This window comes from Thermobia domestica, chromosome 18 (genome assembly GCF_964235325.1).
Source record: "Thermobia domestica chromosome 18, izTheDome1.hap1.1, whole genome shotgun sequence".
Classification (NCBI taxonomy): domain Eukaryota; kingdom Metazoa; phylum Arthropoda; class Insecta; order Zygentoma; family Lepismatidae; genus Thermobia; species Thermobia domestica.
Window position 1 is genome coordinate 40,830,131 of NC_137471.1, and position 13,775 is coordinate 40,843,905.

At 37.4% G+C, this 13,775-nt stretch overlaps 1 protein-coding gene across 2 annotated transcripts in view; it reads right to left on the bottom strand.

Moving 5' to 3' along the window:
- Nucleotides 1-13,775, bottom strand: part of LOC145674894 (uncharacterized) — a 110,940-nt gene that overhangs the window by 44,828 nt on the left and 52,337 nt on the right. The window contains exon 2 of one of the 2 annotated variants that reach the window (XM_081745149.1): nucleotides 11,827-11,868. The exons of the other annotated variant lie outside the window; for it this stretch is intronic. Within the exon in view, the coding sequence (XP_081601275.1) occupies nucleotides 11,827-11,868 (42 nt within the window). The remainder of the gene's footprint in view (nucleotides 1-11,826; nucleotides 11,869-13,775) is intronic. 2 annotated transcript variants of the gene reach the window in all.

The following is a 13,775-nucleotide window of genomic DNA, read 5'->3' on the forward strand; positions in this document are numbered from 1 at the left end:
TAGAGTTATAGGCTGCCGAAAACATGAGAGAATGAACTTTAAAGGTCCATAGCTCCAAAACTATGGGACCTACCGTAGTCGGGTCAAGACTTCACTTAGGAACTAATATGTGCGCTATCCAAAGATCCATGTTCCAGAACCCTAAGGTACTCACGCAACAATTTTTATGGAGGGAGTTTGGCAATGGGCACATAATTTGAAATACTCACCAACTATCTCTATAAAAATTGTTGGGCAAGTACAAGGGGATTCTGAAACATGGATATTTGGATAGGGCTCATACTAGTTCCTAAGTAAAGTCTCACACCGACTACGGTAGGTCACATAGTTTAGGAGCTATGGGCCTTCAAATTTCATTTTTTTCCATGTTTTCAGCAGCGTATAACTCTGAAAGGAAGCATTTGTGCACCCAAGTTGGTCTATACTTTTTGTCTTATCTTGGTGTCAAGGATCACATCTCAAACGTTGTCGGTGCTGTTTTGAAACACCCTGTATAATCATTGTCACTTACCTATCTACTCTTTCCCTTCTCCGTGTAGTTTACTGAGACGAAGAGTAGGAAATAATGACGTCACAGGACATTGAATTGGAAATTACTGGTGTATAAGAAGATAAACAAGTTTCTAACACAAATGTGTCTGTAGGATGAACGGTGTATTGCAGATCACAACCACAATATTTACATGTATTGTGGGAGTTAAAGAGAACGGTACGAAAATTTTATAGTGCCTAATGAACCTGGGGGATGTAGGATTGGCAATTGCTCCGATTTTATTAGGACAATTATGAGTTTATAATAGAGAATTTATCATGTCTCGCTTTCGCCACTTTTTGGGGGGTGAGCTACAGTGGCTCAATAGAAAAGCGCTTACTTTTGGTATGAGGGGTTCCTGGTTCGATCTCAGCCTAAGTTTGTGGTGGGCAACATCGTGTCCGTGGGGTTTCTCGAGGTGCTCCCGTTTTTTCTCACATTCTCAGGCCACTAATTCATCCATCATTATTTATTCCCCTTAGTCATCTGTTTCTCTTAGCTAAAGGGCATATAATCGTTGGACGTTAAGGTGGATCACCACCCGGAAGTCAGTACGTATTTTAGCTCATTGCCTTAACTACTGCACAATGAAACGTTACATATTATAGATATTGTACTGTAAGATAGAGTTATGCATCAGCTACAACACAAGACACTGATTCATTTGGTTATGTCTACTGATATCGAAAAAGGTAACAAATAAAAGAAAATATTTGATTCGTTTTACAATGAGCACACAAGATGGCACTTACTGTTAGATCTTACTAGAAGTGCTCAGTTTTATGAAATGTTTATTTGTATGTGTAAAGTATTTTAAAGTAACAATCTTATTACGAAATAGATATATTGTTTGGCCATTTATCGTGTTATGTTTTACACGTTATTTAAATATTAATTTACATTCAAGGAAATAGATTTTGAAAAGAAACTTGCGCAGAACGCCATAATGCTATACTGTCAAAGGGCCTGTGACACATCCATAAGGTGTCTGGGCCACAACAACCGATTTTGATGAAATTTAGTAGACTAATAGGACACTTTACAAAACTAATGTAACTAGCTGGAATTTGTCGAAAAAGCTGTAGTTTCGGAGTAGTCGATTCATTAAAAATGACATTTATCGTGATACCTCGGGAACGGCTCCACCGAGAACAAGCAAACTTTGCAAGCCATAATAGATACATGATAGCTTTAAAACGAAATTAAAACGAATTGTCTGCAGCTGCGCAGAACTGCGCATAATTTGCAAATAATTGTGCGCATGCGCATCTCGAAAACGTGAAGACTGCGATATATTTGTCTCAGGCTTAGTTTGAACTACATGACAAGTATAACATAATGCAAGAAAAAAGCTAGACTCAAAGGTGAGCGTTTTCAAGCAAATGAGGTGAGAAGATGTTGGGGTGGTCTGCCCCCGGACACCCGCCTCTAGTTACGCACTCTGTCTAGCTTCTCAGTCATACATTTCCATTACACCTGTGTAGAAGTCATATAGTTAACGTTAATAGTCGCCATATTCGAGGCGTAGTAATATCAAGTACTGTAAGTCATCAATGTTACACTACAGTAACACAATATTAAGAGAGCGTAAGGATACACTATCAGGCCTATGATCGTGGTCTATTGGAACACATCAGTGTGATGCAGGCATCTATGCATCAAAGAAACGTGCCAAAATCATAGCCCATAGGGTTACCTATATATAGTTAATGTTGCCACGAGACGAGCCCTTTTTCATGTCTCGTCTCGACAACGAGCAAACACTTCAAGACGAGACCTGTCTATTATTTGCAAGACGAGACACGCGACAGTGTTGTAAGGAGACGAGATGCGACAGCCCCAATATCCCGTCTCGTCTCGTAGCAGTACTACCCACTTGTATAAAGCAAATGCTAACATAAGAAATCCGCGACGGTAGTTACGCAGGCTTGTTCAGGTCACGACTAGCATAGTCGGTTTTCCCTTCATTTTTATCACGAGTTTTCTCGTAATGTTCTACGAGACGACACGACACCAGGCACAGGTTTCGAGACAAAGACACGAGACGACACCAGCATCTCATATTTGCGACGAGACTGTTTCACGCGACGAGATGAGACAACACCAAATGTTTCGTCTCATGGCCACACTAACTATATAGAAGTAAACCCTATGACCTATGATTTTGACACTTTTCTTTGAAGCATAGATGCCTGCATCTAGTGATGAGCGCAAGAGTCTTGGTCTTGCAGTTTTTGCAAGAGTCTTGCATGCAAGACCAAGACCAAGACCAAGACCAAGACCACGAATAGCGGTGCAAGACCAAGACCAAGACCAAGGTGTGCAAGAACAAGACCAAGACCAAGACCATACCTGCAAGACCAAGACCAAGACCAAGACTCTTGCGCAAGAGTCTTGCACAAGTACTGGTACTACTTGAATTTTTTTTTATACAATATAAAAAAGGAGAAAATTCATTACATCTTTACTTGAATATTTTGAATTCAGTAAAAGTGACACTAGAGTGAATGTGTTCCCGGTAGTATGATGCAATCCGTGTGAGTCGATCTGCCCCTGTAGCATATAGCTACAGTATATCGTTTCCTGAATTGGTTGTTCGCGTTTTCTGTAGATATTGCTCGTTTGCAAGCCACACAGGTGTTATCTTGCGCCATGTAAGCTATTTTAGTGGACAAACATCGTGTGCGTGGGTTTTCTTAGGTTTTTTCCGTTTCCTTCTAGTTTCTTCATTCCACCATTTCAGTCTTTTTTCATCACCACCGTCTCCCTTAGCGTTGGTGCATTACTGTGGGACGTTAAACTAGATACTTCATTTCATTTCAAAGCATACTAGTGGTGTTCTTCTTCCAAAACTGAAGAGAAATGTAGTATTGAACATCGGTAATTCCGTACACCATAGGTGCTGACTACATGAGTATGGCCTTGGCTATGAGACTCAAGCATCCGTTGTAAATTTTTAATGTGTGCTCATAAAATTAATATCGAAATAACATTTTCATGACATTGACAAAAACTTAGTGCATGTGACCGCAAGTTTGATTTCATGGGCAGATGCTTATACGTTGAATAATTGTTTATTCATATAATTTTTAGCCTCCTTAGGTATACGGCACATCGGGGATTGAGCGATATAACATTACACAACAACAGTAAATCTATATTATAAAATTGAAAGTAACTATGCTTGTGACTCCCAATCTCTTGACTCTTGAACCACCAGCTCGAGATCGATCAAATTTTCAATATAGATCAGGTTTGGGCCTGGAATGTTATTTATCAGTTCACTTTGAAGGAGCAACGTATGGGAGGAGGAGGAGGGGGAGGTATACAAAAATCAAAATAAATAAAAATAAAAGTGACTAAGTTTGTGACTTAATAATTCTTGAACCACCAGACCGACCTTAATCAAATTTTTAACATGTATGAGGTGCCTAACTGGAAAGTTTTTTATAGTTTCATTTTGATGGTAGAACCTAGGGGAGGAGGAGGGGAGGGGGAGGTATATATAAAAATAAATAAAACTTAATAACTCTTGAAACACCCGACCGATCTCGATCAAATTTTCAACATAGATGAAGCTCAGACCTTTCACGATTTTTATCATTTTACTTTGACGGTGCAACATAGGGGATGGGGAGGAGGGAGATATATGTAAAATATAAAAGTATAAGTGACTGTATTTGTGACTTCATCACTCTTGAACCAGCCAATCGATCTTAATGAAATTTTCAACATAGATGAGGTTCGGACTTGGGGTGTTTTGTATCATATCACTTTGATAGTAGAACTAAAGATAGGAGGAGGGGAGAGGAAGTGTACAAAAATAAATAAAACTTAATAACTCTTGAACCACCCAACCGATCTCGATCACATTTTCAACATAGATGAATTTCGGACCTGAGATGGTTTCTGTCATATCACTTTGACGATGGAGCTTAGGGGCCGGGGAGAGGAGAGATATTTAAAAATGATCGAAAATAACCGATATTAGAGTGGAGTCTATAGTTTTCGGGGTCGCTGAGATAAACAATGACACTTCCGATGCTGTTTAAATCCAAATTTAGCCCCTAGTTTGGCGGTGGGAGGAGAGATATCTAAAAATGATCGAAAATTAATATTAGTGTCGAATTCATAGTTTTTGGGGTCACGAAAGTGAACAGTGATACTTCCGATCCCGTTTAAATGCAAATTTAGCACCGCAACTTGGGGAAGGGGGAAGAAGGAGATATATAAAAATTATTGAAAATGACCATTATTATCAATGTCAAATTCATGGTTTTCGAGGTCATTGAGATGAACAGTGGCACTTCCGATGCCGTGCCTTGCAACATGGGGGAGGAGGAGATATATAAATTTATTGAAAATGACCGATATTAGTGCCGAATCCATAGTTTTCGGTGTCTCTAAGATGAAGAGTGATATTTCTGATGCCGTTTAAACCCAAATTCAGCCCCGCAACTTGGGAGGAGGGGGAGAGAAATATAAAAATAATCGAAAATGACCGATATCAGAAAGCGCTTAGTAATAATGAAAAGTGACTGATTAACGAAACATATTATTATTATTATTATTATTATTATTATTATTATTATTATTATTATTATTATTATTATTATTATTATTATTATTATTTAAAATTTAACCCAACGAAGTTTGTAATTGATGCTAGTAATCCATATTCACAAGTGAGACTGATTTTATACAGTTATTTTAAATAACTTGTAGTTTGATGTCGTTATTTTGTATTTCTAGTATAGGTCAAAAGTATTTATACAAATTGAGTTTATAGAAAAGACATAGACAGACAGACAGACAGATGAGTCGTTTTTAGTTTTCACTTAAATTATTCTAAAATATTAAGTTTTGATTATAATAATTATTTTATTTTTTCTCTCTTTTTTGTCGATATGTTAAACATATCATCATAACCATCACCAAAGCTATTCTGCCATTATCGGCTGGTTGCTTGCTGCAACTGAGAAACCTCGATATACAGTGGTCCTCAGCTAGTCTGTTCGTCTTAATGTAGCAATTTTCTTAATATCTTCCTTCAACTACAATTTCCTTTTCTCCCTCTCTCTCTTTCCTTTCACCATACCCTCTAGCACGTCCTCCACAGCCAATAACCCAACCAGTTCCTCTTTCTCCTCTTATCAATATCTAAAATTCTTCTTTTTTCTCCTACTGCTAACATTTCTAACACCTTCTCATTCGTTTTCCGTTCAACACAGCTAATTCTCTCCATTTTTCTCCATGCCCAGGTTTCGAAAGTCTGTAATTTTTTCCATCGCTTTTGCGTAATGTCCATGTTTCTGCCCCATTGGAATCAGTAAAACAAAATCTCAATATTTAATTATAAGTTTGTTTAACACAAAAATTAGTTAATGTGGTTGAAAAGAAAAATCTGACGCCTTTAGAGTGTAAAAATAATTTTGCATTTCATGGTATTTCAATTATCTGTACCGTTTTGATTTTCTTTCATTCGTCTCAGGGGTAGCCTCCTCAGTTTCGGAACCTGTGGAGTGTTGGATCTGTTAAAAAATGTAAAAAGATTAGCGAAGCGTGGGCACCCAATAAAAAAATAAAGGTCATCACTTATGTTGTACACTATTATCATACTTACACGAAGATAAAGTATGTTACATTTAAAAACATATATTGTATTTCCGTTACTATTGGAGCATTGTAGAATTTATTATCCCTTATATCCAGAGTAAAATTTACCTATGAAAAATATAAGATTTCTTAAAAGCAAAACTTGCAAGACTCTTGCAAGCAAGACCAAGACTGGGTGTGCAAGACCAAGACCAAGACCAAGACTGGGTATGCAAGACCAAGACCAAGAACAAGACCGAAGGTTCCAGTGCAAGACCAAGACCAAGACTGAGTGTGCAAGACCAAGACCAAGACCAAGACCACCCCGGTCTTGGTCTTGGTCTTGCATTTGCTCATCACTACCTGCATCACACTGATGTGTTTCAATAGACCGGGACTATAGGCCTGATAGTGTATCCTTCAGGTGGAAAAGCCTTGAACTTTGTACCCATTACGATACTTCAGATTCCACTTTTAATTTTAGATCCACGTCTCAATTAGCCTTCGTGCTGAAAAGCGACGCTAAAATTCAACTAAACAATCAATTAAACAATAATAGTGAAAAAATATAGCAAAACGCCATTTTCCTAGTACGTGCATGCGTACAGTATGTGTATAGTATCTGCTTTATTTGTTTGTTTGTTTCGTCAAAGTCTCTTCCGGTTTCTCAACTTGAAAGACTGTCAGTCTGGTGAATGGGCTCCCGTGAACCTACCACAGAATAATTTCACCGAAAATACACGATTTTTTTTTTTGACTAGTTCTAGAATTTGGAACTGATATTCTGGCAACCCTGTCCGAAAGCGTCTGTTTCAAGAGCGTGATCAAGATGGCGCACCTCAGATTTTTATGATTTTGACACGGTGCTGTCGGGGGGTTAGAGGGAGAAGAAATCTTTCGCGCACGGACTAATTCTTTTCCCTTTTTTCTTTATTTTATTCCATCAACATGGCGGAAATCCTCGGCTTAGCACGCAAAACCCTTGCTGATCTGCATTCTTTATCTGATGTGAAGAAACAGTACGACATTAGCGTGACTCAGGCATTTTGGTTGGAAGTTATTGCACCATCTTAGACTACATAACGCATTCGCCATCTTTTAGGGAATAAAAATCAAAAACATTAATCTATCTGAGCAGAAAATAAACCTACTTGTAGCTTTAAAAGAAAGACGTCGGGGTACTTCTGTTATCTGAGTCCTGTCTGTTTATACAGCGTATTAAAAATGCACATTTAAATTTATAATTTTGTTACGTATTATATTCGTTACGTTGCTTATAATGACAAATAATAACTCCACTTATCTCTAGTGAATATCTAATAGTTAATATGAACAGTATCGACCTCAAGAAACTAGTGACTCCGTGAGAATCCTCATTGGTAAATGTGACTTTAACGTACTATTTTGTTTAAAAATCATGACATTTCCTAGCTTTTTTGCAACCCGTACACCACCCAAGTGTTCTTGGTTGCCTACGACAAAGGATAAGCATGTTTCGTATGATGCTTTCCTTTATCGTCTTCATTTTATTTTATTTATTTATTTACTAATTTGCGTATGTGTATCTGTGTATTTGTACCTTTAATCAATTGATAGACAAAGACATTAACTTAATAACAAACATCGAGAATAGTTAAAAACGCCAATTCATCAGTAGGACTCTTTCCCTCATACAATACACATTAATACTTCAGTCTATTGGGCTACGCCCATCGCCATAAAGAAATAATGAGAAATGAATAATGATGCCAAATCGAATGATGAAAGGACAATACATAACCTCCATATCACAAGTAGGTCTCGATACGGATTTGAGTTCACAAAATCGAAATTTTACCGATATATCGATTTTTTTTTTAAATCGAAGACCTGAAATAAGAATTGAAGCTTTCTTGGTGTCGTGATGAATATAGTTGTTTTCGGACAATCAACCAGGTGAATTCTACGTCGTCCAACGTTTCGAGAACCGACAACATTGTTCTCGTCTTCAAGTGTTGGCGAGAAAGGGGTAGAATTTTATTGGTCAATGGCAACGTCCAATCAGCGTCAGTCTATGGACTCAATTGTGATTGACTGGTTGAGTCGGTTGATTGGCAAGCCCTGATTGGTTGCTTTGTAAACGTTTTCTTCCAATAAAGGAAAGCAATGTTTGGCTGAGTTTGCGACCGGTATCCCTATACTGTTGCTGCCATCTTCTAGTATTTCTATTGCTTTCTTCACTTTTCTGTTCCAGTAACCTGAAGACTTTGTTATCAACGTTGTTTCAGAGAAAGAGATGATTGTCCCTCAGTTATGCTCTGCTCTGCAAATCCTGACAGCAATCAGAAAAATCAGGATTGGCAGAGCATAGTATAGCTGAGGGACGCACAATCTCTTTCTCTGAATCAACGTTGATACCAAAGTGTTCAGGTTACTGGGAAAGAAGACCCGCGACAGACATGTTTTGTGATCGCCAGCCAAATTGATGGCTTAGACCTTCCAATTTTCCTAGACCGCTTAATAGTGTATTGTTTATGTGCTCATCTGACAGATAAGCAATTAAAAATATCTATATTTCCATATTTAACATTTCCTAGAAAACATTGTTTGTATTACTACTATTAACAAAACAGGAGCTAGTCTGAAAATTGGGCGTTGAAGTGTTCAACTTTCACTGAAAAGAAAACATAGTGCTAACTAAAATAAGACTAATCGCATATTGAATAGAGAACAAGTCAGTCGAAGCAATGGGAGGCAGTAAACAATGTAGGGAGAAAGATCTGTATGCATTGACTGTGTGTGTCCCAATCACAAAGTTGGGGAGGGCTTTATCTACCACGTGCTTCAGTGAATATGCAGTACGAGAGTTTGTTCCCTTGGTCACAGTTTCCTGCCTCTACTACCCCTAGGATTGGCTGTCCTCTGTTCAATATATGGCTAGCCTTAATCAGAATTTACTTGAGTTAAGCTCTAAATTCTACTCAAACTACGGTGCTACATTACAGTATCTCTTATCTACGTGCTCCTCATCACTGTATGACAATTTGGAACAAGCAATCTTAACAAATTACGCCATTTACTTTATTTTATTTTTTAAATGATCAACTTCATGAAAATTATATAACTGTGTACAGGATTTACAGGATTTGTCTGTGAACTAGTAGGACTATTTTTTCCCCGCCAAAACGTGGTGAAGGAGGGTGATGTTACTGTGCTGGTTGGGTAGTGAGGGTTCTTAGCTACCAGCGCACCAGTCGTCTCCAAGCCTTCACGGAGTGTAGATCGAGTTTAAGAATAACCTCTTTCAAGGTGCCTTGTCATTTCCACACTAAATTGTTTGTTAGAGCAGCATTACTCGGCGAAATGTTGCGCAAAATTGGGTAAAACTGCAAGAGAGACCCATGGCATGATCAAGATTGCTTATGGCAGTAATTCCGGAAAAAGCCCGCATGAGCAAGTCGAAAATGAAATTGATGTTGATAATCTGTTTTGACTACAAAGGAGTAATTCAAAGAGAGTTTGTACCGCTTGGTCAGACTGTGAATGCTGTATTCTACGTGGAAGTACTTCAAAGACTCAGAAAACTAGTCGACCGCGTCCGTCCAGCAATCGCTGGATCATAGAAGCTTCATCAGGATAATGCGCCGAGATACACTGCCTTTGCTGTCATGGACTTCTTGACCAAACATGGAATCACACAGCTTCCCCAGCCATCCTACACCTCAGATATCGCTCCTGCTGACTTCTTCCTCTACTCCCGACTGTAAAGAGTCATGAAAGGACGGCACCACGGCTCGGTCCAGGCCATTCTAGAGGACGTAACCAGGGAGCTGAAGAGTATTCCCTTTCTGCATTCCAGGCAGCTTTCAGTGATTGGCAGAGTCGCTGGCAACGCTGTGTTGATGTAGAAGGGGTATATTTATATTATTAAGTTGATGTGTCAAAATTGAGAATAACTTTTTAAAAAGAAATTCAGTCCCACTACTTTCCGGACAAATTCTGTATTACTGTGTATTACGTATTTATTTTTAAGTAATTAACTTCATAAAAAATATGTGTATTACGTATGTTTTTTTTTTTTTAACTCTTTCTCTAGAAATTTCTTTGTAATTACGACTGTCAGTTCGCTCCACAAACTGTTTTCCTGTCTCATCATTATCTAATTATCTGAATATTTAGAAGTAACTACTGAAATTATCATAAGAAGCAAGGAAATAAAAAATATGGAAGGGAAAAAGAAAACCAACTGAAAACAAATCTATTTATAAAACGTGAACGAATTGTAAACAAACAAATAAATGTAAATAACGTAAAACGATAGAATTAAAATGCGTACAATATAAGTGAATCTATAGGACATAAAGAAGCATAAAGAAACTACGACGAAATGCGTTTTACAATGTGAAACAGTACAAATTCAGAACAAAATAGATTGTACATCCTAAATTATTGGCATATTTGACCATCTTTGCTTTTCAGCCCATCCAGTTATATGGGAAATAATTTATTTTCTGTTTTGTTTGAAAAAAGCTGTAATTTTAATAGTTTGGTATTTTACTCACTTCCCTTGCAATCTAAGCAATATTATACGTGTATATGTAATGACAAATATTTTCATAAAGCAAACAACTTTTAACTAAACTTTAAGAAGATTACGTAATTAAAATTTTAATTTAGTTCAAATTAAATATAGAAAATAATTCCTATGTAAATCAATGGTCCACAAAATAAATACGGCGTAAATTCTATAGGCTGTATTAGTGGGCGCGGTGGCTCAGTGGTAGAGCTTTCACCTCCGGTGCTTGGGGTCCCTGCTTCGATCCCAGCTCGCACCGTGTGGACTTTGTGGTGGACAAACACCGTGCTCGTGGGTTTTCTCGGTGTTCTCCCGTTTCCTCCCACTTTCTTCATTCCACCATTTCATTCATTTCTCATAATCACCGTCTCTTTTAGCCTAACCGGCATAACCGTGGGACGTAAAACTCAAAAATTCCATTTCATTTCATTTCTATAAGCTGTATCATTAATTAAATTTACACGGTGTTTGTCCACCACAAAACTCACTGGGATCGAACCAGGAACCCCATGCTCTACCACTGAGCCATCGTCCTCTCTATTATTAAAACACTTACTTAAATAACGAATATTTATTAGAACAGTTAATCGAATAACGAATTTTAGAGCATTTATTTGAATACTTTTAGTACTATTAGTTGTTGTTCAAATAATATGCCGCTGAAAGCTAACGCTATTGATGCAGTCTCTCCCTCATGAACACGTTCTGCCTCGAGTCACACTGTTCAACTTCCATTGGAGAACTTAAAAATATAACCAGTTCATTACCCTTATATATCATAAAAGCATGTTAGATTGAGAAATGTAGTAAGTTCGTTGCCCATTTATTAAAATATTATCAGATATAGGAAGTGCCACGTGTAGCAAATAATCTGATATGCATATGCAAAGAACTGAAAAAAAACTCTCGGAAATAGTTTACAAAAGTAAATATTAACTCTACATATCAGCATTCACACGTCATCACGTGTTTCGTGCATGATACAATCACTTTAAAATAATCTTTAAAATGTAAAATTAAGATATTACTCTAACTACATATAACTAACGTGAGGTACCAAATCTACTCATGTGTGTATTTTATCACACACATATGTGGTGCATCTGTAAGGCAAGCATAAGTAATTTTAATATAATACTGTCACCTGTATTTAATTTAGCAATAAGGCCTATCATTGCCGTCGCACCTATAAGAAAGCGAAACACATTATTTCTTATTTAAGTTCATCTTAATTATAAGATCATTGCATTTCCTGGAATAAACATAATAGGCCTTATGCAGAGTCGTTCTGACGCGTGATTAGTGCCATACTAAAGGCTTCGACTAACATATGTTTCCTGCAGTAGTCAGGCCTTTAGAATGACGCTAACCACACGTGAAAACGACTCTGCTTAAGGCCCAATAAGATTCAATGGCAAATGACGGTACACTCGAAGAAATATTTATTTTCCATCTCAAAATACGTTTGGCAACATTGCACGCACCTGACTGTGAGCGTAAGAGCTACAGAGACAGCGCAAGATACGTGACATATTGGCTATGTAGCTTTATATATTTGCCTTCCAACTAAGCTATGTACAACGAGTTGTGTGTGTCTTGTCATATTGCATTGTCAAAGAACCAGCTTCTTCAAGTGGGTATAAAGTATGTTAACACAAGAAACTACTCTTTTTGTATGGTTGATGAAGTAGATGTTTTCGAGTTTCATATAGACTGAAATAGTGTGACGTCACATCCTTTTCGTTGCCATGGTGATCGCCATTTTATTTTCTATACAAACACGAGCGAAGGCTGAGAAATAACGCATAAATGATGATATGTTATGTATTTGATTGTAAGCATTAATGTAATTGAGCAGAAATGGAACAAGCAATATCCTAGAATTCTTTACTAACGAGTTTCGATATCCTGTAGGCAACATAAAATTCTTAATCGTAAACGTAAAATTACTAAGGTAAAATAAATGAGCAAATATGATTCGATCAGAACACACAATTGTAATATTACATGATACAGACAAACCAACACGATCTTTACATAAGGTTTGTTCCCCTTCTGTGCAATACATCGAGGCATTTATATTAACAAATAATGGATACAAACTTACCTCAACTTCAGTACTTTATGTTTGCCTCCACTCTGCTTTTTAAATATTTAAATTCACCATCATACATTACGGAAGACACGTGATTTGATTCAAGAGCATTTTTGCATTTTTCCACCAAATTCACTTCGTTCTCAAAGTATTTAAAAATTCTAAATAATTTCACAGCCATTGTTTACTCAACAACTCATTTACACACTCACGTTTGTATAGAAAACAAAATGGCGATCACCATGGTAACGGAGAGGAAATGACGTCACCACTATTCCAGTCTATTTTGATGCTTTTGGATCTAATCCTCGTTGAAAACTTTGATTTGCTTTCCTCTAAATTTGATGCCTTTCTTGTTCATATGAGGCGAATAATGATATTAACCGAAGTTATAGATTATTAGTTAATCAATCGGAATGTATATTGTTTCTTTTTCACTATGTCCAGAAAAAAACGTACACACAGAGAGAAAATCGACCTTTAGCACCTTCCACTGCACTTGCCAGAGAGTCGATATTCCTTAGTCATAAATAAGTGACTATTACGGTTCTCGCTTTGGCAGTGGAAGACTTATCTCGGACACAAGGCAACAGGTTATTTTCGGATCTCACTACAAACTACAGATCTGTGTCACATATAGACATTGAAATGTGTGGACTAAATAGATAAACGCTATTCATCGGCATCTATAAGCTTTTAAACTTAACAATGTATTTGAAAATATAACTAACTCTATGTATAAGCAGATACATTTCATGGTATTACCTGACCAGGATAGCAGTGCAGTTTTGGGAGGATGGCGCTGCTGTTGTGTTTACATCAGTTTCTAGGCAAGCGCGGCGGGACAGGGGAGCGGAGAGTTTCACTCTGCAGTGTATCCAACGGTTTTTAAAAGTTGCAGTTTGGACGTTATGCATAGCCTAATCTCTTACCGCTTAATAAAGAACGCCGTAAGTTATATGGTTGTAGTGAACCATTCCTGCAGTAATGCAGATGTG